The 21,809-nt window shown below is 53.0% G+C and overlaps 5 protein-coding genes across 6 annotated transcripts; 4 read left to right on the top strand and 1 right to left on the bottom strand.

The window, feature by feature from the left end:
• Positions 1-2,666: 2,666 nt before the first annotated feature.
• Positions 2,667-3,712, top strand: LOC131210611 (uncharacterized). Of its 2 annotated transcripts, XM_058203886.1 has the most exons (3): positions 2,667-2,764; positions 2,828-3,303; positions 3,367-3,712. In XM_058203886.1, the coding sequence occupies exons 2-3, from the start codon at positions 2,833-2,835 to the stop codon at positions 3,709-3,711; spliced, it is 816 nt and encodes a 271-aa protein (XP_058059869.1). In that variant the 5' UTR covers positions 2,667-2,764; positions 2,828-2,832; the 3' UTR covers position 3,712. The 2 variants fall into 2 exon arrangements, with proteins under 2 accessions (XP_058059869.1, XP_058059868.1); XM_058203885.1 differs by lacking the exon at positions 2,667-2,764 and having other exon boundaries at positions 2,798-3,303.
• A 399-nt stretch (positions 3,713-4,111) lies between these two features.
• Positions 4,112-5,537, top strand: LOC131212283 (elongation factor 1-gamma). The gene has a single exon (XM_058206085.1). It carries the CDS (start codon positions 4,209-4,211, stop codon positions 5,496-5,498), a length of 1,290 nt encoding a protein of 429 aa, XP_058062068.1. The 5' UTR covers positions 4,112-4,208; the 3' UTR covers positions 5,499-5,537.
• A 238-nt stretch (positions 5,538-5,775) lies between these two features.
• LOC131209643 (ribosome biogenesis protein NOP53) lies at positions 5,776-7,170 on the top strand. Its single transcript, XM_058202753.1, has one exon. It carries the CDS (start codon positions 5,928-5,930, stop codon positions 7,137-7,139), a length of 1,212 nt encoding a protein of 403 aa, XP_058058736.1. The 5' UTR covers positions 5,776-5,927; the 3' UTR covers positions 7,140-7,170.
• Positions 7,171-7,746: 576 nt separating this feature from the next.
• On the top strand, positions 7,747-11,288 carry LOC131210198 (reticulon-4-interacting protein 1 homolog, mitochondrial). Its single transcript, XM_058203408.1, has 5 exons — positions 7,747-8,128; positions 8,198-8,412; positions 8,488-8,822; positions 8,900-9,260; positions 10,083-11,288. Exons 1-5 carry the CDS (start codon positions 7,822-7,824, stop codon positions 10,902-10,904), a joined length of 2,040 nt encoding a protein of 679 aa, XP_058059391.1. The 5' UTR covers positions 7,747-7,821; the 3' UTR covers positions 10,905-11,288.
• On the bottom strand, positions 11,057-21,574 carry LOC131210197 (fatty acid synthase). Its single transcript, XM_058203407.1, has 7 exons — positions 21,181-21,574; positions 18,404-20,076; positions 17,885-18,339; positions 17,653-17,798; positions 13,104-17,584; positions 12,877-13,020; positions 11,057-12,795 (listed from the first exon to the last, which is right to left on the bottom strand). Exons 1-7 carry the CDS (start codon positions 21,572-21,574, stop codon positions 12,688-12,690), a joined length of 7,401 nt encoding a protein of 2,466 aa, XP_058059390.1. The 3' UTR covers positions 11,057-12,687.
• Between the last annotated feature and the right edge of the window lie 235 nt (positions 21,575-21,809).

Genomic DNA, 21,809 nt, shown 5'->3' with positions numbered 1-21,809 from the left:
ATTTTCACGACATTCAACGTATAGAGGATTGTGCCTTCTAGATGACGGTGGAAAAATGCTCCAGACATACTCCCAGTAGGCTGCAACTTTTAGTCTATCACGCGGAAACCTGGTGCACGCACACTTGTAAGAAAAACAAGATATGCTGCTTTTCGCACGTTCGAATGATTTATTCTTCGTTTTACTTCGCCAGCGGCCGAAACGGTTTTTGGCACTGCCCCCCCGACGACACAACGGTTTGCAACACACCGGTTTTCCACTGCATTTCTGCGCACTTGTGCAAGGCACACTCGTTTCTTGGGGAATTCTGTTTTACCGTCTATTAGCATAGGGACATTGGGACGTGTTAACGCACGAATGCACAGCCAGACGGAATCAAATCATTTAGTCGGTTTTGCGCTCGCTCTCTCACGCTCCTCTAATCCTATCATCAATCTCATCTCACTCACACGCGCCTCGTTTGTCATGCCCTGCTCATATCTCACGGGCGCACGGCCGTGCTCACGGCACCAACACCCGTACGTCGTTCACGCAATACTTTCGCACAACAATGCCACAACTGCGCACTCCAGTGATTTCTCTCTTTCTCGCACACGCATGCGATTAACACAATCACAAACAATTCTCTCGACTGGCTAGTGAGCAACCTTTGCCGTCGTATGGTAGGTCTACTTTCGTTTGTTTCGCATTACGCATGCTGTTGACCGCTACTAAAACCCCTTTCTTCCAAAAACCCCTTTCTGGTAAACTTTTAAAAGAGGACAAATGGACAAGCGGAAAAGGGACAGCTTCAATAGCGCGTCTCGCGATCGGGTAAACAAAACACAAAGCCGGACCAGATGAAAATATCGAAGACACGGCGGAGACTCACAGACGAAAGACGTGCGGAACTTTAGTGCACATTTAGTTGCACAGGAACGTTCCTCATTTCCTATGTGGCTAAACAAATAACACACTCTCTCTCTCTCTCGCTCTGTCTGTCTCCCTATTTCTCTTACGAGCGTACACAATGTTGTTTGTTCTCACGCTCTCACGCTCCCGGGCGGTGAGAGAGTCTTTTCTTTCATCTCGTTTCCATGTTTTCTCAAACGCACACTGTCGAACGGTGTGTTGAGTGTGTGCAGCACCCAACATATGCCCTTATCATAATCACGGCCCTACAGCCACAAAAACAACAACAAAAACAACACTGGGACACCGCAGCACCGCCAGCACATAAAATAATGCACCATTTGAGTGTTTTTCCCTTCCACGAGACGAGTCTGAGTCTCGGTGAGTTGATTCCTTCATACCAAACACCTTCCATTATGGTTTACTGCTTTGTAAGCAAGGCAGACTGACGCAGGAGATGAGGTACGAAAAATGGCATTAAGCAATTCCGTGCAAACACGGACACCTACACCTTCTTACTCCTTCGAAATGCACTTGGAATGTGGCATTTTGGTGCGCTCGAGAATCTTTGACTCATAAAAACATATAAATGGAAACTAGCATTGTGCTTGACAAATATTGATATTGATGAATATATATTGTATATGAATCAATATTGTACTTGATGAATATGTCAAGTGCTTCGCTCACATTCTCCTTCATCCTTTCTTTTCTCTTTCTTCCGCTCTACTTCTTCATTTCTCTCACTCACGCACACACACGGGCATATGTACAATGCTGGCCTATCTTCACGCGTTGTGCCCACTGGGAAATTGTTTTTCCACCGGTTGCAACAGAGTCCACTAGAAATGGTAACGAATTGCGTGCGATCCCATGTTTTTTAATTATTTGCTCTTTGTTTAAGAAACCTTTGGCTTGTTTGCTGCTCGACAGTTAAGGTAGTCAAATAAGAGTGTGAAATTGGTTAAAATTTTATCGACGCAACTATTGATGGATCTTGACCCTTGTTCATTTCCGACTCGAAACAATCAAATTAATCTTCGCGCTATTACTCTTTTCAGTCCATGGTTTCTATCGTTGCATAGGCGAGACACGAAAAAAGCATAAAACCACTCTCACAGATGCACACACCCTGCTAGACCGTCGAAAAAAAAACAGTAATGGACAACAGCTTGTGCTCCGTCCGTACAAGGGCACGGTGAATGAAAACCTTTCTTCACGGAAACACTTTTTTATGTTGCTCTCTTGTCCTGCTTTCCAGCTCACTTTGTTTCATTTAAAGATGCATTTCAATTCGGCAACAATTTGACTTATTCGTCGCAATGCATGATCCGAGTACACTTATACCAAAAACGAAAAACAGGACAATGTAACGCGGATGACATTTTCTTTGTACCGCTATTTGCTCCGATCGTCCGGAGACCGAAAAATGTTCGATTCTAGACTTTCTTTTTCGATTCTTCTTTTCGCTCGGCTGTTACGGCGAAAACTGCTGCGCACGTAAACACACATACCCACACACGAACGCGTGCACAAATTCTCACTCACTTCGCGAAATGAAATGCCGATAGATGTTTGGGACCCGCAAACCACTAACCAGCTAACCAGATTCTCGAAGCAAACACCCCTTTGTGACACGGGTCATTCGCGTTTAGAATGGAACAGAAGCAGCAGCTAAAATAATATCAATTTGCGTTTGTCGTACCGTGCCCGTTCTCCGCTTCGTTCTCACTGCGCGAGATTCCCTCTCTCTCTCAGTTCGCCGGACAGCGGCGAAAGTGTTTGACAGCCGAACGATCCATTGAACCTTGGGCGTCGACAGGGCAGGGCTTCTACAAACCCTCGCCTTCCGTCAAACTCCATGCGGCCGCCGGTTCGTTGTTTTGTTGTTTCAGTGGCGTGCGAAGTTCGTCTGCTAAGTTTTCAGTTATTGCAGGGACAATGGTAAAACAAAAACGTAAAGCCCAACCGGCAACTGCTGGCCGACCCGCAGTCGCTGCGAATGAGTCAGATGGCTCGGATTATGAAGTCGAGTGGCAACTGAAGCCCACGCCAGCGAAACTTACCAAAGCCGAAGCATTCCCGCTGCCTGCAAAAGTTGAAAGAAATCTGAAAAAAAGCGCTCGCGGTGGACAACCCGATTCGTCCTCGGAGGAGAGTGACGACGACGATGTTCCGGGTGGCGGCAAACAGTTACCTACCTTGACCACCGCACAAATCGGTGCCATTCTCGAGACAACGAAAAACAACAAACGGTTCGTGCTGCTGGTGAAGAACCTAAGCTACACTACATCGAAAGAGGAAATTGAGGCCCACTTTGGCGAGGCCGGCAACGTGAAGGGTGTGCGTATACCGAAGCGCCGAGGGCCACGAATTGCCTTCGTACAGATGGTAGATTCGGTTGGTTTTCAGGTAAAAATTAAGTCATCCATTGCTCACTTGAACCCAGCTAAACGATGCCATGTCTTTTTGCAGAAAGCCTTCCTCCTTGATGGGTCCACCTTGGATGGTAGAGAGATTAATGTGAACCTCTCCGAGAGCGGCAATAAAAAGTCACAAGCTCGCCTCTCGCTGCTCCAGAAGAAAAACGAAGAAATTCGGAAGCTGCGCAAAAAGAACAGGCATAACGTCAAGGCTACAAAGATCTCACTCAAACCGGATCTAAACAGCTCGCAGCCGAAACCTCCGCCACCAAAAGATAGATTTCTGGACAAACCTCGGACGAAGTGGCTAACGAAGAAGGAAGTGAAAGGGCTAAAACGAGATACGTCGTTAAAGGCGAAATTTAAAAATATCTCGCGCAAAGGTATCAAAGCATAAACTCGAAGGAACAGAGTCAATTGTTGTGGCATTGTTTTTTTAATTATTGACCGATTGAAAGAAAAATCAAATTTCTGGATGGTAAGAAATCCTGCCACGTACGCTGGTTTCGAACGGTCGCCGCACAGGGTTGCTTCGTGCATCAATATATTTCGTAAAAATACGGTATACATCAATGTATTTACATTCGCATGCATTATTACATTAACATTCCCTGTAAACGATAGCATTCCTCTTTCGTTGATTGAACTCGACAACTCGGCTTTGTGCAAACTTTGAGATAATTTAGCCAGTTTAAACGACCAACCGAAATCAAATATGACAGCCAGAGTTATGCCACCAACATTTTGACGTTCCGTCACTTTCGCTTCGAGGAGGCATTCTTCTTCTGAGCTGCCTTTTCACTTCCGCCGCGGCAGACACGTACGTTTCAAACGCACGAGCTTGTGCAAAAATTGTTGAAATTCGATAATTTGGTGCGTGTTAAGCTTGAGAAAATGGCAGGAACGCTCTACACATATCCGGAGAACTTCCGGGCATACAAAGTGCTGATCGCCGCCCGGTATTCTGGCGTTGCGGTTAAGGTCGCGGCTGACTACGTACACGGCGAGACGAACCGCAGCGAGGCGTTCCTAAAGAAGTTTCCGCTAGGCAAGGTGCCCGCTTTCGAGACGAAGGATGGCAAATATCTCACCGAAAGCAACGCGATCGCATTCTACGTTGCCAACGAGCAGCTGCGTGGCACGACCGATGTTCACCGCGCCGAGGTGGTTTCGTTTCTAAGCAGCGCCGACAATGAGCTGTTGCCGGCCGTCCAGTCGTGGGTGTTCCCGGTGCTCGGCATCATGCCATTCAACAAGAACAACGTCGAGCACGCGAAAGAAGATCTGCGCCGCCAGCTGACGGCGCTAAACTCGCGGCTGACCAAGCAAACGTTCCTCGTGGGCGAGCGCGTAACGCTGGCAGATATCGTCGTGATGGCAACGCTGTTACCAGCGTACGAGTATGTGCTGGATCCGTCTTTCCGCGCACCCTTCGGAGCAGTCAATCGCTGGTTCTTGACGGTACTGAACCAGCCTCAGGTCAAGCAAGTGGTCGAAAGCGTCACACTCTGTGCAAAGGTGGCCCAGGTGGATCCGAAGAAGTACGCCGAGTTCCAGGCTCGTACCGGCGGAGGCAGCGGCGGGGCTCGTGCGGAGAAGACGGATAAGCCGGAAAAGAAGAAGGAGAAGAAACCGGCTGCTGCGGCGGAGGTAGCAGAGCAACCGGACGCAGCTGATGAGCTGCTCGCGGCCGAACCGAAGCAGAATGATCCGTTCGAGACACTGCCGAAGGGTACCTTCAACTTTGACGATTTCAAGCGTTTCTACTCGAACGAGGAGGAAGCAAAATCGATTCCGTACTTCTGGACAAAGTTTGATCCGGCCAACTACTCGATCTGGTACGGAGAGTACAAGTACCCGGAGGAGCTGACCAAGGTGTTTATGAGTTGCAATCTGATCACAGGCATGTTCCAGCGGCTTGACAAGATGCGCAAGCAGAGTTTCGCTTCCGTGTGTCTGTTCGGTGAGGACAACAATAGTACGATCTCGGGCGTGTGGGTTTGGCGCGGCCAGGATCTTGCCTTCAAGCTCTCGCCCGACTGGCAGGTTGATTACGAAGTGTACGACTGGAAGAAACTCGATCCCGCGTCGGAGGAAACGAAGAAACTGGTGAGCCAGTATTTCTCTTGGAGCGGCACCGACAAGAGCGGGCGCAAGTTCAACCAGGGCAAAATCTTTAAATAGAACAAATAAAGTTCGAACCATTTTTGTCTACTGAATGTACAGCAGTGTGTTTATCTTTGCTGAGGAACATCTTAACTCTATACCATCTTAACATTTTCTGGGGTCCTTGTTGAACTACAAATTTGTAAAAACAGAAACCAAAACTGTAATGTGATGTATATTTTTCGTAGGGCCCAGCAAACATCGCAGGGTTCATTCGTAATGCTTGTTTCAGCCAGCACATGGTCGCACATGTTGACAGCCGTTCGCAGTCGTTTCTGTTTTGGTTTCACGGCGTTTCAGCAGTTTTGCGCATCGCCGAATAACCTGGAAAACAGCGACGGACAGCAAAGGGACCGCACAAGAAAGTGCAAACAGGCGGTCGAAAACCGTTCCTACAGAGCACCGACTGAGTAAAACGATTCGGAACCCAAACTTCTGTTTGCCACGATGACGAAGAAACATGTCTCACGGAAGCTGAAGTCATCGTGGCGCAAGCATATCGACACGACGGAGATCGATGAGTTTCTCGAGCAGCAACGACAGGACGAGCGAATCGGAGCAGTGGAGGAGCAGCCGGACAGTTCCCTGTTCACCGAGGAAAAGAAAACGAGCAAACCGAAGGCGACGCGTCGCGAATTGCGCCACAACAAGTTTGCCGAAGAACCTAAATCGTTCCTGGCGCTCAAAAACGTCTCGAGGGTACGCGATCCGATCGTGAAACGCAACATCAAGAAGCAAACGTTGGCACCGCTTCGGAACACCAGTAGCACCAGCGTTAGCATCCGCGTGCCGCGTAAGAAAACGATACTACCGAAATCTATTTGCGAGGCCAACCAGGAAGACCTGTGGACAGGTGAGGATGTGGTGCCGAAGGAACTGCAGAGCGAGTGGATCGGCAAGGAGCAAGTGCTTCACACGCTTCAACACGTGGGAAAGCCGATGGTGAAGCAACCGGGAAAGATAGTTACCGGGAAGGAGACGTTGCCGGCCTCAAGTCTGCCTAGGGAGGGAACAAGCTACAATCCCGCAATCGACGACTATCTGGAGCTAAAGGATGAAGCGGTAGCTGAGCAGCGAAAGATCAGGAAGCGAGAAGCACATTTCGACCGAGTCATCACCAATATGTTCGTTAAAGAGCTACCGGAAGTGCGGCGGCAGCGGCAACTACAGGAAATGTCCGAGGGGCTTATCAAAGCGGAAAAAGACGAGTCAGAAGTCGAGGACTGCGACTCGGCGACGGTACCGGTTGGGAAGCGTAAGAAACCTAAGGCGAAGAAGTCGAGAAGTAAGCGCCAGTTGCAGTATCAAAAGTTACGCGAACAAAAACTGGTAAAAGCCGAATTGAAGAAGCTGAAGGACATTAACCGTGCGGCAGAGATCAACGCTGAATTGGAGAAAGCTGAAGCGAAGAAGGCATTGAAAAAAATGTCCGCCGAAGGTCCGAAAGTGGACATTATTCCAATTGATTTTATCGAACCCCAGCAACTAACGGGTAGCCTGCGGACCGTGCAACCGACGAACAATCTAATGGCAACCGGACTTCCTAAGCTTCGAAAAGTAAGCATCTTTAAGAAGAGCCGCGCCGAGGTGCAGCGCAACATCAGAGCGCCACGGAAGAAGGTGAAATATGTGCGCAGCTCGCACAAGAATGTAGAGTGATTGAGAATAAACATAACGGCTATCCAATAGTATCCACTTTCTTAATAGCTCTAAATAAAGATATGTTATTTCGCTTGAAATCATTAAGCAAATTGATTCGAGCCAAGAGCAAAGCAGAGAAGCATTTAAAATGTAATAGTTCAATCCGTTCGATCGAAAATTCCTTCACCTTGGAGGATGATAATGAGTTACAGGTACGTGTGGCATTTTTTCGATTCTTTCGGCTACTAGGAAATATAAGCATCTACATTGGCAGACCAGATAAATTATCAGGGGATAGGTGAAGGATGCCAAACATAAAAGTATCACTTTTATCATCAATCACCCTCAGCAAATTTGCAGGGGATAAAATAAAAAATGCAATATGCATCCATCCAATTCCTATGCACTGTACCAAGCGTTGATAAAGAAATTAAGCCAGATAATCCTTTAACGCACGCATTGATTGTCTAATTTGAATCTGAAGTCAGTCGGAAAGACAAATAACGGTAAGACAATCGTTGCGCGCCTCGCCCGCAAGGCTCACTACGACGTGTTGTGAAACTTGTCAAACAGGTTTATTTTTGTTTACCCGGACCTGCATTACGTTGCATTCGTTGAAAGGAGGGAAAGTGCTCGGAAGCATTCGCGGTGCCAATCAGTGGATCGTGAGACCAGCCACGATAGGAACGAAACCCCGAAAATGGTACTTACCTGGTGCGCTCGTTGGATCACAAAGTATGGCAATCCTCGCGATATTACGGGCACCTTCCGTTGCCTAGCAACGTCTACAGTGCCGTCTGCTTCGACGGCAGCACCCACCCACGAGCAGCAAAGACGCCACGCCTCGCATGGCCGGATGTCCGGCTGGGAGATCAACGCCTACGGAAGTCCCCAAGAGGAGGTACAGTTTAACGGTGGCATCAGGATTCCAACACTGAAGTCACCCACGCAGCTGCTGGTGAAGGTGAAGGCGGCTTCCGTGAATCCTATCGATGTGGCAATGATAGGTAAGTTTCAATCTCGGACCCAGGAATCAGGTTGCCTTGTATTAATCATTCCAATCATTCGCTACGCAGCTGGTTACGGCGCGTCCGTGTTGAATGCGATGCGCGGCAAGCACGGTGACATCGAGTTCCCGCTCGTGCTGGGGCGTGACTTTTGTGGCGAAATCGTGCAAAAAGGGCTCGGAATTTCGAGCCGCGAGCTCGAAGTGGGCGACGAAGTGTGGGGGGTGGTGCCGTTGCACTTGCAAGGATGCCACGCGGATTACGTTACGGTAGAAAAGTACTGCGTAGGTTTGCCTTGCTTTCCCTTCTGTGCCACGGGTGCTAAAAATAATTCACGCTTTCCTCCACCATGTTTACAGTTATTTAAAAAACCGGCCAACTTAAGCAAAATCGATGCCAGCGCGGTACTGTACGCGGGCCTAACGGCCTGGTCCGGTCTCTACCTTACCGGCCACCTGGGCGATCTGCTCGGGGCCATTTCGCCGGTCGGTGGTGGATGTGGCAAGAAAGTCCTGGTGCTCGGTGCTTCCGGCGGTGTTGGCACGCTCGTAGTGCAGATGTTGCTCGCGGAAGGCGTTGACGTGTTCGCTACTTGCTCAACGGACGCCATGCTGCTTGTACACAATCTGGGCGTCAAGCATCTGGTCGACTACAACGATCCTGCCCACGCGCAGAGCCTTGCCAGCGTTGGACGGTAATGAATGGCCAAAGCCAATGCTTCTATCGCAAACAATCAACCAGGAACTGAGGAAATTGTGTGTTACCTTGCAGCTTCGATATCGTGCTTGACTGTGCCGGAAAAGGGACGGACTACGCCAAGGAGGTGCCGTGGCGGTTCGATCAATACATCACCTTCAACTCGCCGGTGCTGAAAAACATCGACACGGACGGGTTCAGTGCGGGAATGTACCACAACGCAGCCGATCTCGTGCGCAGTAACGTCTCTTCGTTCAACAGCTGCCGGGGGCTGGTAAAGTGGGGTTACTTTGTCCCCGCCCCGCAAGGAATTGCTTATTTGCAGCGAATCGTTGAACGGGGTAAACTGCTGCCGGTGGTGGAGCAAGTTTTTCCCTTCGCCAACACTCCCGCAGCTTACGAGCGTGTCACGCAAAAGCATTTGAGGGGCAAAATTGTGATCGATTTTGAGTGAGGCGGAAAGAGGGTCCGATCCCCAGCCACCGAACGATTGGGGGACAAAATGTCTGCGGGAACTTAGAATTCCACAATCTTCTGCTTCTACCGTGTGATTGTAGTTTAAATAAATTGAAATTCAATTTCCTAACGCTGCATTCCCAGAATGCAAACGCGCGAAGACTACACAAGACGTTGTTTATTTCTTGAAGGACGAATGTTCCGAGTAAAGGGGAATGGTCGTGGATTACGTTAAAAACAACCTCAAGAACGGACCCACGGGGAGGAAAACTGTCTCTCTTCAGCAACTGACAGCATCGGAGAAGAAAATCCCACAGCATGCTTTTCGATGTAAATAAACAGTGATGGTCGTTAACGCGGTGACGTTTCCAAGCATCGGTTCGCCCGCTGGAACGGACGGATCAGTTTTATCGATTTTGTTCCATAACACCAGGTTCCCGGTTCACCAGACAGTATTGTTTTACTTCGATCGTCCCTCGTACAACGGCAATGAGCGAAGGTGGTGGAGGAGGCGGTGATGGATCGGTGCGCCACAGGAAGAAAACTGCCGGCGAGGGCAGCAACCGACCCCGCAAAGCGTATGGACCAGATCACCGGGCTACCAGGCCACTCTTCGTTATTGATTTTCCCTTTCTTCGTTTAAAGGAAATTCACGTCGTCCGGCAGCTCGGGTGGCACATCGCCAAGCGTGGCCCAGCAGCACCAAATGTGGGCGCGAGTCGTACTGATGGTCGGCATTGCTGCCATCGTTTACTACACCACGTTCCGGACACGGGAGAAAAAGTTCGCCACCCAACGGGAGGTACTGGAGCTGCGCACCCAGCCGATCGACTGTTCGCGACCGTACTTCGAGGAAATTACCAAGTTTGCCGGCTGCATACCGGCCCAATGTGGTCGTTTCGTGAGCGATAAGATCGTTTCCGTGGCCGAAGCTGGCGTTCTTCTTGATTTGGCCCGGGCTGGCTTTACTCACGGCCAGTCGGCCGGCGGTGCCTCGATACTCGATCTTCACTCGGGCGCTCTCTCGCAGGGGACACAGTTCGTAAACATCTACAAGCTGCCGGAAGCGCGCCGCATTTTCACCGCGCAGCATATCAACGTTTACCGGCACGTCAAGGAGAAAGTACAGCAAGCGGTAGCCGACCAGTTTCGGCTGCGGGCGGATGCGCTCCACCTGACGCATCCGACGTTTTTCTCGCGCCTCACCAACGCCACCGCCAAAACGATCCACGATGAGTACTGGCATGCGCACGTGGACAAGGACACTTATCGTTCGTTCCACTACACCACGCTGCTGTACCTGACCGACTACGGGAAAGACTTTTCCGGTGGCCGGTTCGTGTTTATCGACAACGAGGGCAAACACAACCGCACGCACGTGTACATTGAGCCGCGCAGGGCTCGCGTCAGTGGCTTCACTTCCGGCGCTGAAAATATGCACCACGTGGAGCAGGTAACGCGTGGCGTACGGTACGCGATTACGATTTCGTTCACTTGCGATCCCGAGTATGCGATGGCCGACCCGAAGATGGCACTCGATGACGATGAAGCTGACGACGAGAACGACGGCAACCAAACGGACCCAGCGGCCCGCGTTGATGGTGGCAGTTCCTCCGTTCCCTGAGATAAGGCTGCCTACACTACGACCGTGTTGGTCATTCGGACGCTAGAGGAGTTCAGTGCGTAGAAAGAGTAGACCGAGCCATTTCCGTTTCCTTTAACACCTTTTCCGCTACATTCCATCCAACGCATCGTGTGGTGGCTAAACATTCAAAAACAAATCCAGTATTTTATTTGTAGTACAGTTGGCCCAGCAAATAACCTCGCTTGATACTTGATAAGACAAAACATTAATATCATCATTAAGAAACAGTAATCCGATCAAAGCAGGCGCATATGCCGTGGTTCGGAAAAGATTCCATCTCCCTAAAGCAATACGAACAAAATGTATGTAATTTTAATCTAGCGCACGCGTTGTTCTTGGACAAAGTAAATGTAATTTTGACACTCACCGACGCTTTGTGGCTTGTTTCTGTGTTACAAATATGTTTTCTGTGCAGATATCTGACGCCTTGGAGGCGAAAGTCGCCGACGGCTTCTAGGAAAACACACTCAGGTAACGATTCGATAACAGTAGGATGCGTGAAAGATTGATGATCTGTGCCGAATGCGGTCGTAAAAGGTTTCTTTATTTACATCCTTCAATCGAATTGTACATTTTTTCAACAACTAAGTTCTGTCCGTATACCATATTCTTGTGTTCGTGTCCTTCGTCGTTCATTGAAAACCCCAGCAAAGGCTACCCGATACGCAATGGGAGGATTTCCATCAGCGAGCTGCCCACTGTACCGGCGCCAACGCTGCTTCATCTCCCATATTGGACAGATATTGTGCAAGTGCAGATAGAACAACGACGGGCACGAGGAGCGTCAACAGTAGTGTGCAATAGAACTCGTGATCGTTTCAATGAGATTTGCTCGCTTGCGTGCTACCAGCAAGGACGGGCACAAATACGGTTAATTCGTAAGTAGGTCGGGGTTCCGACAGGATTGTGGGTTTTATTTGCCTCTAAGTCCTAGACGCAGGATGAGCCGCTGGTTGCGCTCCTACATGCTCTCTTTAAGAGACGTTTATTCCATTCACTATAAGTAGTTCAATTAGGCTTACTTGTTAACCAATGTATGTTCACATCTATTCTTCCGAATGTTGTTCGTGTTTTGCTCTTAATCGCTAAACCTGGATGTCCTTTTTTGTTTGTTTCGTGTATCTCTCTCCCTTTTCAGACGTTTCACTCCTCGCCACCCAAATCACACGTGTTGCAATAAAAACAAATGAAACGTGACACTCTTCGAGTTACTTCGGGGGCTTTGGCTACTTTCGCGCAAAAGTAGCTAAAGACGAAAGGTTACTTAGCAAAAGAGAAGAATAGAGAACACGAGAAGAGATGGAAGGAAGCGTATCGATTTCATTAAAAAGAATGTGATGTAACAACAACTGCACACTCTCCCTGTGCCTGTTGTTGAAGAAAATTTGTTTCGCTATGCGAATCGCACGAGGCTAATTTTGTGAACGAAACACGTAGAAGATATGGAAAGTGGTCCGTGACACACCCCCATCACTCCCGAGCAGGGTGCCACTCTGTGCGCTAAATGCATTTAAAATGCACTCACGGAGCGCCATTAAGGAAACTGTGCGCTAAACCCCGGGAATCCCGCGCTGCTGGTCGGTTGTCACATTGGCGTCACTACTCACTAAATACTACGTTCTACATGCTAGGGTCCTTAGGTATCAAAAACGGCGGTCGCAAGCATTCCTCAGCCGACCCGGAAGACCGGGTGGCGCACACTTATGTACAACAGAAAACCATAAACTGGGAATGTTGACGAGGATGATGGTTGGGCGCGGCCTTAGAACAGCTGCTGCAGCACGGTGGCAATCTGTTTCATTGAGTCGCCCATGAGCATCGATCGGTGATCGCCCTTGACGGTCAAGATTTCTACCTTTTGGTTGCAGAGCTGCAGAGGTGAGGGAAAGAAGCATCGATTACGTTAGTTACTACTCCGTTAGCCGCACCGTCTGTCACCCGCGACACTTACATCCGATAGACCGTAGTCGCCCTGTAGCTTGGCGTAGTTTTCAGTCGGTTTGACCAGCTTGACGTTGGCGTTGATCTTGGACGATGGTTTGTACATGTGGCTGGCGACGATCTTACCCACGAACGATTTGGCCGTCGTTTCCAGCTGGGTGGTGAAAGGCGAAAAGAAGAAAGGCGCGTTAATACTCCCTCTCGTCTGCTGCACTGTCAGGCAGGGGAAACACTTACCAGCTGCTTCGAGTACTGGGGCGCCTTGGCGTGCACCATTTCGGCACACTTGGCCACCCGATCGTTCCACGATTTCGCCTCCACCAGCTCGTGGGCCGTCTTGCCGTAGTCCAGCTTTCCGCACACCATCGCAAAGTACGCCAGTGCGTACGCTTCGTCCACCGCCTGTACGACCTCGCCGTTGGCGTTGCGCTGCTTCTGTGCCTCCGTGTACCAGCTTACGTACCGCGGTGAACCGTCCAGCAGCATTAAGCTGCACTTGTCACCGGCCGACTCCAGCTGGGCCACCATTTCGTAGGCGATCGAAGCTCCGAACGAGTAGCCCACGATCGTGTAAGGGCCGCGCGGCTGCACCGTGCGTATCTGGCGGATGTAGTACGCGGCCAGCGTGACGAGCGAATCGAGTGGGGCCGCTTCGACACACTGCAGACCGTAGACGGGCACGGGGAGCGTTTTGGCCAGCGGGATCAGGGCCGTAATGACACCCTCGATCGCGTGCACCACAAACACGGGCCGCACGGTGGCACCCTTTTTGGCTGGGGCTGCGGCCGATTCCAGCTTCACCAGGCACTCCTTCGGCATCAGTTCGGCACTGAACTTGACCTGGGTTCCATCGCCAATGGCCGCGTGCTGCTGCTGCAGTTGCTGTTCGGCCGATGATTTCGGGCTGCCGTCCGCCGCCCCTTCGCCTGCTGCGCCACCCGCACCGGCGGCTTCTTGCGCCGTAGCGCCACCCTTCTCGAACGATCGCAGTTTGCCGAAGGTGAGCAGTCGAATCTCGGCCGCACTCAGCACGAGATCAAAGCTGCGCTCGAGCGTTTGCTTGATTTCCGCACCCATCAGCGAGTCCATGCCGAGATCGGCCAGTGTGGAGGCGTCCGACACATTCTTCGTGTCCTTCAGTCCCAGAATGTTCGCGATGCAGCTCACCAGACTCACGCCCGCCCCCGATTCCGTTTTGCGCTTCTCGGCGATCACCATCGACGCTAGCACGGGCGACGGTTGCTGCATGAACAGATCCATCGTCTGCAGACAGGACGGCATCCGCTGCGGAAGCGTTCCACCGACCACCGTATCGTTGTCGCCCAGATTCTCCAACACCAAGCCCGTGTCCCCGATCGCTCCCCACTGGATGGCGGTCGCCGGAAGTCCGGCCGCATGGCGCGCCTCACAGATACGCTCCATCGCCGAGTTGGCCAACCCGTAGTTGACCTGCCCGATGTTACCGCGTCCGCACGAGACGCTCGAAAAGCACACGAAGTAATCGAGCGCAGGGCACAGTTCGCGCGTGGCCACATCGAGATTCTTCGTGCCATCCACCTTCGGCACGCAGACGGCCTTGAAGTCGGCCTCACTTCCGTTCTCCAGCAGTCCATCGCGGAGGACGGCAGCCAAATTGAACACACCACCGACGGGACCATGGCGGGCGGCCTCGGTGAGCAGCTTCTGGGCTCCCCGCAGCGTCGTCACATCGTTCGTATCGATCACCACCTTCACGCCCCGTTCCGTCCACCGGCGAACCATGAGCGCTTGGTAGCCACTTCGAACGCCCGAACGTGACGTGAGCACGAGAATCTTCGCTCCCCGTGACACCAGCCAGTTCGACAGTTCGAGTCCGAAGCCACCCAGGCCACCGATCAGGATGTACACCTTCTCGGCGTGCATGTACGTACGTGGGATCGCGTTGATGTGCTTCGGTGCAGGTGCGATGACCTTCTGTTTCTCCTCTTCCCGCACGCGGATCACCACTTTGCCGATGTGCTTACCGGAAGCCATGAAACGGAACGCTTGCTCGACCTGCGTCTCGGTGAACAGGCTCGTCGGCAGGGGCCGCACAGCGCCACTCGCAATACCATCCGCCACCAGGCGGACCACCTCGGCGATCGTTTCGTCATCCCCTTCCATCACACTGTCCAGCAGGATGCCGTGGAACGAAGTGTTCTTCAGGAACACCGACATTCCGAGCGGGCTGTTGTTGTTCAGATCGAACTTTCCAATCTCCAGGAAGCGGCCGTTCAACCCGAGACAGCGAACCGATGCCTGCAGCTTTTCCTCGGCCAGCGAGTTCAACACCAGGTCCACACCGCGGCCTTGCGTTTCACGCATCACTAGCTGCTCGAAGGAACAGTCCCGGGAATTGCCAATATGCCGATCGGTAAGCTGCGGGAAGGTACGCTTCAGGAACGCTCGCTTTTCGGCCGAGCCGACCGTCGTGTAGACGGTCACACCGGCAGCCAGGGCGACAGAGATGGCCGCCTGTCCAACACCACCCGAGCCGGCGTGGATGAGAATCGACTCGCCGCGCTTCATGCGACCGCGCATCACTAGCGCATAGTAGACGGTCGAGTAAACGCACGGCACGGTAGACGCTTGCTCCATGGTCCACGAGTCCGGAATGGCCCAGATCATGTTGCGCTGGGCCACGCACGTCGTAGCGAGGGACTTGGCTTGCACCATCGCCATGATGCGCCGTCCGTTCGAGTCACGCCCGGCAAACTCCAGCCCCAGAATGCAATCCTGGGTGGCGAGATCACCCGGCAGCGCGTCGGCACCGAGCTTGCCCGAGCTCAGCATCACATCGCGGAAGTTGATCGGCGCATAGTACACGGTGCACAGCTCCGTACGGGCATCATCCGTCGGTTCGCGGGATAAGGAACTTTCGATCCACTTCAAGCTCGCCAGATCACCCTTCGTCAGGGCGTTGATGTACGCGTGTTCGACCGGCAACGAAGGTGCGTTCGATTGGCTGTCGAGGCGCAGATGGCGATACGAACCCCAGCATGCACCGGAAGCACCGGAGGCACCAGTCGAGGGCCGCAACACGTTGCAAATCAGATCCTTCGCCAGTTGCTCACGGTACGGGGTGGCCGTTAGCGAAAATTTCGGTGCACTACGATCCTGGATGAAGTACAGCCGGGCAAACTTGCCACCCGCTTCGTTTTTCACGCAATTCAGCAGTCCCTGGGCACCGGTCAGTTCTTCGCCCTGACACACGATGTACACATAGGTCGAGGTTTCCTCTGCCTTGGCCAAGGCCTCCTTCAGCGACTCCAACCACGTAAAGTTCTTCTCCGTGATGGGCACGACCACAGACTTGCGCTCTGCCAGCTCCGCATTGATCGGACGGAGCAGAAGGAACACCCGCTTATCGCACACTTGCTGCGTGACGAGAAGGAAGCCAGCGTTGGCCAGCACCGGTCGCACGGTTTTCATGTCCAGTGCCATGCGGGATTCCTCGAGCAGCACGAAACCGTCCGCCTTGATTGTGTCGCGCAGCCCGCGCAACACAACGGTCGGTTCCCCGTTCGTCACAATACCGGCGAACAGATCGTAAGCGATCGCCAGGTGGCAGTTCTGCTCGATGGCGGCTCCCGCGGTCAGATCCTTGTTCAGGACGCGCACACCTGACTCACCGTAGTGCTGGACGAGCGAATCGGGCTGGTGAGTGGTGGCGATTGCCACATCGCTGGCCAGCGTTGGTTCGCCTTCGATGATCGCCTGCACCGTACCCGCCATCGTGCTTTCCGGTGCTCGTTCCGCACTCGCTTCCACCACCTTGATCTTCAGCGCGCCGGCACTGTTCTCGATCACCAGGTGAACGGCGGCCGTGATCGATCGAAGCCGCGCTTTGTCCGCGTTCTCCGCCAGCTGCTTCTCCTCGTTGCAGTTCGGGACGAAGACATACTTTTCAAGGGTCGGCGCTGCTTGCGTTCCCTGGCGCCGTGGGGCAAGTGTGGCACGAAGTCCACGCATCTCGACACCGCCACTCTTGATGACGTTGATGTCACGGTACATATACACGGGGACGTTCTTTACAGCGGCGGCATCCTTCGCTGTCACGGGGGCCAAACTGTTCAGCAGCTCCAGGTGCCGGGCAGGGTTGATGACGATCTTTTCGATGCGCGTCGGCAGATACAGTTCCCGCAAGTCCTTACCCAGGATGCTAAACTGGAGCATCGTGTCCATGAAACTAACCCAGTTCTCACGCCACTCCAGCTCACCGGTGATGGCCCGCGAATCACTGCGCGTCACACCGCGGAAGAGGCCGCCGTAATCGTAGCCACGAAGGCGCAACTCCTTATACACGTCGCCCGTGTTGAGCGCCAATGTGCCTTTGTCCGTTTCCAGCTTCGACAGAGGGAGCTCCTCCTGCTCGATACTCTCCGGGATCGTAAGACGACCCGAAACGGCCAGTGTACCACCCTCGCAGATCTCAAACGCACCCGTGCCATCGAAGAAGTTGATGCCGAACTTTACCGAGCCGTCTCGCGGCAAGATGGTAGCCCGATGGAACACGGCGTTCTCGATTACGACCGGCGTTTTCTCCAGATCGGCACCGCGCATCTTGGCGAAGGTGCGCCACGCGAGCGTGAGATAGCCGGTGGCTGGGAACAGCACACGGCCATCGATCGTATGGCCTGCCAGGTAAGCATCCTCGTCTTTACCCAAATTGACATCGATGATCGTCTCACCGGATTTATCTGCGAGAAAAATAAAATGCGTTTCATGTGAAACCAATGGCGACCACGGGATAAATAGTAAAACTCACTCTCGACACCGATGCGGGCGAGGAACCACTTGTTGGTGTGATCCCACTTGACGAGCGAGTTGAGCATGGGCGTGCCACGGCCAACCGGATATGTGATCGGACGGTACAGCTTCTGCACCTGCGGCTGAGCTCCGGCGGCGTACAATCTGTTCAAGGCAGAACGAACACAATTGGTAAACTATCGCCCAAAAAGGATGGACTCGATTATCACTCGACGGTAAAAGACACTCACTTGCCAAGGTTGCTCAGAAGGAAGATCATATTGTTATCGTGATCGCGTTTCATGAGACTCAAGTTGGTGGCGTCCTTGCCGAGGGCGCGCTTCAGAATAGCCTGCAGCAGACCGTGCGGGGCAATTTCGATGCAAATCGCATTGGCCGGCACGTGCCGCAAGCCCTCGGAGAACAGAACGGGCGATAGCAGATTGTTGACGTGGTACGCCGACGACGATTGCTGAGCGAGCGCCGTGTTCCAGGAATCTTCCGGAATGCTCGTGCTGATCCAGCGCGGGGTGCGACTCTTGGGGTTCGGGATGATCTTGTCGAGCGATTTGCGCAGTTTTGGGGCCGCATCTGCAATGTAGCGACTGTGGAACGCAATGCCGGACGATTTCACGCCCTTGGCGAAGATACCCTGTGCGTTCAGATCGGCGATCACCTTGCCAACCGAAGCGACCGGTCCGGAAATCTGCACCATGAAGAAAAGGAACCCATCAAGTCACGTTCCCTTTGGCTTGGAGGTCTCTACTCACCGTAACGCTGTCGCTACTGTTATGGCACGCCGGGATAACGTCCTTCGGTAGCTTCTCCTTGCACTCTTCCCACGACAGACCGACTGCGGCCATCTGGCCTGCAATCAGCTCGGTATCGAGGATGCTGCGACCACGCCAGTAGGCCGCCAGAACGGTCTGCTCAGGCGTAAAGCACCCGTCGGCGTACGCGCAACCAAGTTCGCCAACCGAATGGCCCACCATTCCGTCCGGTACGATACCGACGTGCGTCAACACATCGGTCAGGGCCACCTGGACCGCGGCGATCGAGATGAACGAGTTGAGGATGTTGTCGAAGCGCGAGTCGTCGCTCTTGGTCAGTACATCGATCAGGTCGACTCCTTCCGGGCGCAGCGCTTCGGCACAGCGAGCAATCGTGTTGTGGAACACCTCCAACTGCATCAAGTCGCGCGCCATACTGGCCCACTGTGAGCCCATGCCGGAGTAGATGAACCACAGCGGTCGCTTCTCGTCGCTCACCTCCAGCACCTCGCGCACCGGTGGCTTTCCATCGCCCGCCACCACCGTGTAGCCTCGGTGATAGTGAAGTGGAGTGTTGCGGCTACTGATCTCGTTCACCAGGCCAACAAATTCCTCGTCGTCCTTGCTAACCGCCGCCTGATCGAGGAACGCTTCGACGGCCTCGTCCGTGCGCCCCGAAGCGATCACCAGCTTCGGGAAACCGTCACGCGGGCTGATTGGTTTCGGTTTTGGGTTCGACTTCAGAATGACATGCGCATTGGCACCGCCGAAACCGAACGAGTTCAGTCCGATGATGCCCCCGTTCCAGGGCATGTTACGGTCAACCACCTTTAGCCGGCCATCGAGCAATCCGTACAGGTCCGGGTTCGGGTTGCGGTAGTGCAGATTGCCCGGCAGAACACCTTCTTCCATCGCGATCAGGATTTTCGCGATCGAGCAAACACCCGACGCTGGCTCCGAGTGGCCCATATTCGACTTGACCGAACCGATCAGCAGTGGCGTCTTGCGATCCTTGCAGAAGTAATCGGTGATGGCGTTAACTTCCTGTGGATCGCCTACCTTCGTGCCGGTTCCGTGTGCCTCCACGTACACGACGTCGGCCGCATTGAGACCGATCTCTTCGTAAGTTTCGCGGATCAGCCGTTTCTGCATCTCACCGATCGGATACGTGATGCCCTGGTCCTTGAACCCATCCGTGTTGGTGCGCACGTTCAGCACGCTAGCGTAGATGCGCCGCGAATCGGAAGCTCGCTGCAGGAATGTCACGACACACCCATCGGACCGGACGTACCCGTTGCCAGACTCATCGAACGCCTTGCACATACCGTCCTTGCTCAGCATGTTGAGCCGCTTGAACTGCAGTGACATCGTTGGCTTCAGGATAAGCCCGCAGCCGGCCACGATGGCCGCATCACAGTGACCCGCCTTCATGTCGGCGAACGCTTGCGAAAGCGCAAATAGCGAGCTGGAACAGGCCGTATCGACCGCGTAGCTGGGACCCTTGAAGTCGAACGTGAACGACAGACGATTGGCGAACATGGCACGAGCGCACCCGGTCAGCCCGTACCCATTGACCAGATCCGGATCGGCACACCAGTGTTGTTCCGTTTCCGAGTTCGAGCATCCGATGTAGACCCCGGTGCGACTGCCACGGATTTCCTGTGGATTGATGCCTGCCGGGTAGAAGGAAATGTCAGTCAATAAAAGTCAAAGAATTGACCCTCCAAGCCAACCACTTCCCAAAAAAAAATCGTTCCTAGTCATTCGCAAAGGACAATTACGTAAAACAACCTTGCGGCAAACAATAGTCGACGCATTCGACGTCACCACTGTGTGCCACTCCTTGCGCGAGGGAACTGGAACTTCCCCAGGCAGGTTGCTTCCTAACCGGTGTGTAAAGAGGCTAACCTTAAACCGATAGCCACAAAAACGAAACACCACCATGACCAATCATCATCGGTACCGCGATTCAATTGCGCCACACGCGCTCCGCTCAATTGGGAAGGTTCCGTCGACGTAAATGAGGTATTATTTGTTGAGAGCAATCCGCGCGCACAGCTTTTCCGTTCTGTGCGGCGATCTCCCTCGAAGAACTTGAAGATCAGTCAAGCCACACAAAAAACCAAGTGTAAGGAAACAAACGAAAAGTAACAAAAAAAAACCAAACACACCACAACAATTAGAGTCCGAAGCGCGTTGCACACCCTGGAGAAGCTAAGAAATTGCTTCAGAATGTAAGGGTGAGCGGGAAGAAAAAAGTAAAAACGGACAAGAACGTTTGCACATAAACTGACCACCACCCTTGGAGAGGACACTTGGACACCGAGGCTCTTCAAACAAAATGCGCGCGCGAGGCGCGATCGCCTTGCTACCAGCGTCAACCGTTTTCGCGATCGATCGGCGAGGGATTCGCGGCAGGGAGGGAGTTGGCTGGGAAGAAAATCAAATAATCGTTCACCATATCCAAGCGCCGCTGGTCCGTTGTGCGTCATTCGGTTATTTTGGGTGGGGAGAAGAACACACGCGTTTTTACGGCATTCTGTGCACCGCCAATCAATCATCATACGATCGGCAGAAGCCGGAATCGAAACTGGAAACGGGTGAGTGGGCCAGCGGGCGGTGAAGCAAAAACATTACGGAATAAATGCGCTCCGGTAAGCGGAGGTGCGTCGCGAGACCTTCAAAAGGTGGATCGATCGTGCTCGTGTTGCAACGCACGCGTGTCCCGTGCACTTGAACGAGCCCCCAGCGATCGGCCACCCCGCCGAGATACGTACCAGCATCAATGATCGCTTCGTGCGTGCACTCAAGCAGCATGCGCAGCTGCGGGTCCATACACTCGGCTTGCTTTTGGTGGATTTTGAAAAACTCCGAATCGAGATGCTGCAGGTCCTCGTCCTTGATCTTGCCGATGCGCGTCGGCAGATCGTAGAGTCCGGCCGGCCAGCGGCGGTCGTCGTCGTTCACCATGTCCACGCCCTCGAACAGGTTGCGCTTGAACTCGTCGATGTTGGAGCTTTCGGGCAGGCGGCCCGAGAAGCCTGTGATGCAGATGTCGTTCCCCATGATGGGCGGGCGGCCCCCGTCCTGGTCATAGTGGTTTCCCGCCAGGTCCCTCGGGACGCCGCGGCGGGTGTCAGTAGCGGTTACCTCCTCGAAGCGGGCCGGCATTGTGTTGTTGCTTTTGTTGCGTCGTTGTTTTCGTCTCTGCGAACGCTTGCCACGCGAAGGAATGGTTGGGGCGCGCGCGGAACTGGGTCAGGCACGTTTCACCACCAACGAGGATGCTGCTGGTGCTGGTCCGGCAAACGTTCAATCGGTTCCAAACTAGATATGGGGAGCAGAAGGAAAGGAAAATGGTCATCCAATGTCGGAGAGGAAACCCAACGAAAGTGCAACTAATTAA

This window comes from Anopheles bellator, chromosome 2 (genome assembly GCF_943735745.2).
Source record: "Anopheles bellator chromosome 2, idAnoBellAS_SP24_06.2, whole genome shotgun sequence".
Classification (NCBI taxonomy): Eukaryota; Metazoa; Arthropoda; class Insecta; order Diptera; family Culicidae; genus Anopheles; species Anopheles bellator.
This window is presented reverse-complemented; position numbering and strand designations above follow the sequence as displayed.

Bases quoted from the DNA above. Each gene is read 5' to 3' on its own strand.
- LOC131210611 (XM_058203886.1), top strand. From the start codon at position 2,833: ATGGTAAAACAAAAACGTAAAGCCCAACCGGCAACTGCTGGCCGACCC. The intron at 3,304-3,366 runs GTAAAAATTAAG...GTCTTTTTGCAG, and splicing joins TAGATTCGGTTGGTTTTCAG to AAAGCCTTCCTCCTTGATGG.
- LOC131210197 (XM_058203407.1), bottom strand. From the start codon at position 21,574: ATGCCGGCCCGCTTCGAGGAGGTAACCGCTACTGACACCCGCCGCGGC. The intron at 20,077-21,180 runs GTACGTATCTCG...TCTACCCGGCAG, and splicing joins CGAAGCGATCATTGATGCTG to GCATCAATCCACAGGAAATC. The intron at 17,799-17,884 runs GTGAGTGTCTTT...TGCCTTGAACAG, and splicing joins CTTCTGAGCAACCTTGGCAA to ATTGTACGCCGCCGGAGCTC.
- LOC131210198 (XM_058203408.1), top strand. From the start codon at position 7,822: ATGGTACTTACCTGGTGCGCTCGTTGGATCACAAAGTATGGCAATCCT. The intron at 8,129-8,197 runs GTAAGTTTCAAT...TTCGCTACGCAG, and splicing joins TATCGATGTGGCAATGATAG to CTGGTTACGGCGCGTCCGTG. The intron at 8,823-8,899 runs GTAATGAATGGC...GTTACCTTGCAG, and splicing joins AGCCTTGCCAGCGTTGGACG to CTTCGATATCGTGCTTGACT.
- LOC131212283 (XM_058206085.1), top strand. From the start codon at position 4,209: ATGGCAGGAACGCTCTACACATATCCGGAGAACTTCCGGGCATACAAA.
- LOC131209643 (XM_058202753.1), top strand. From the start codon at position 5,928: ATGACGAAGAAACATGTCTCACGGAAGCTGAAGTCATCGTGGCGCAAG.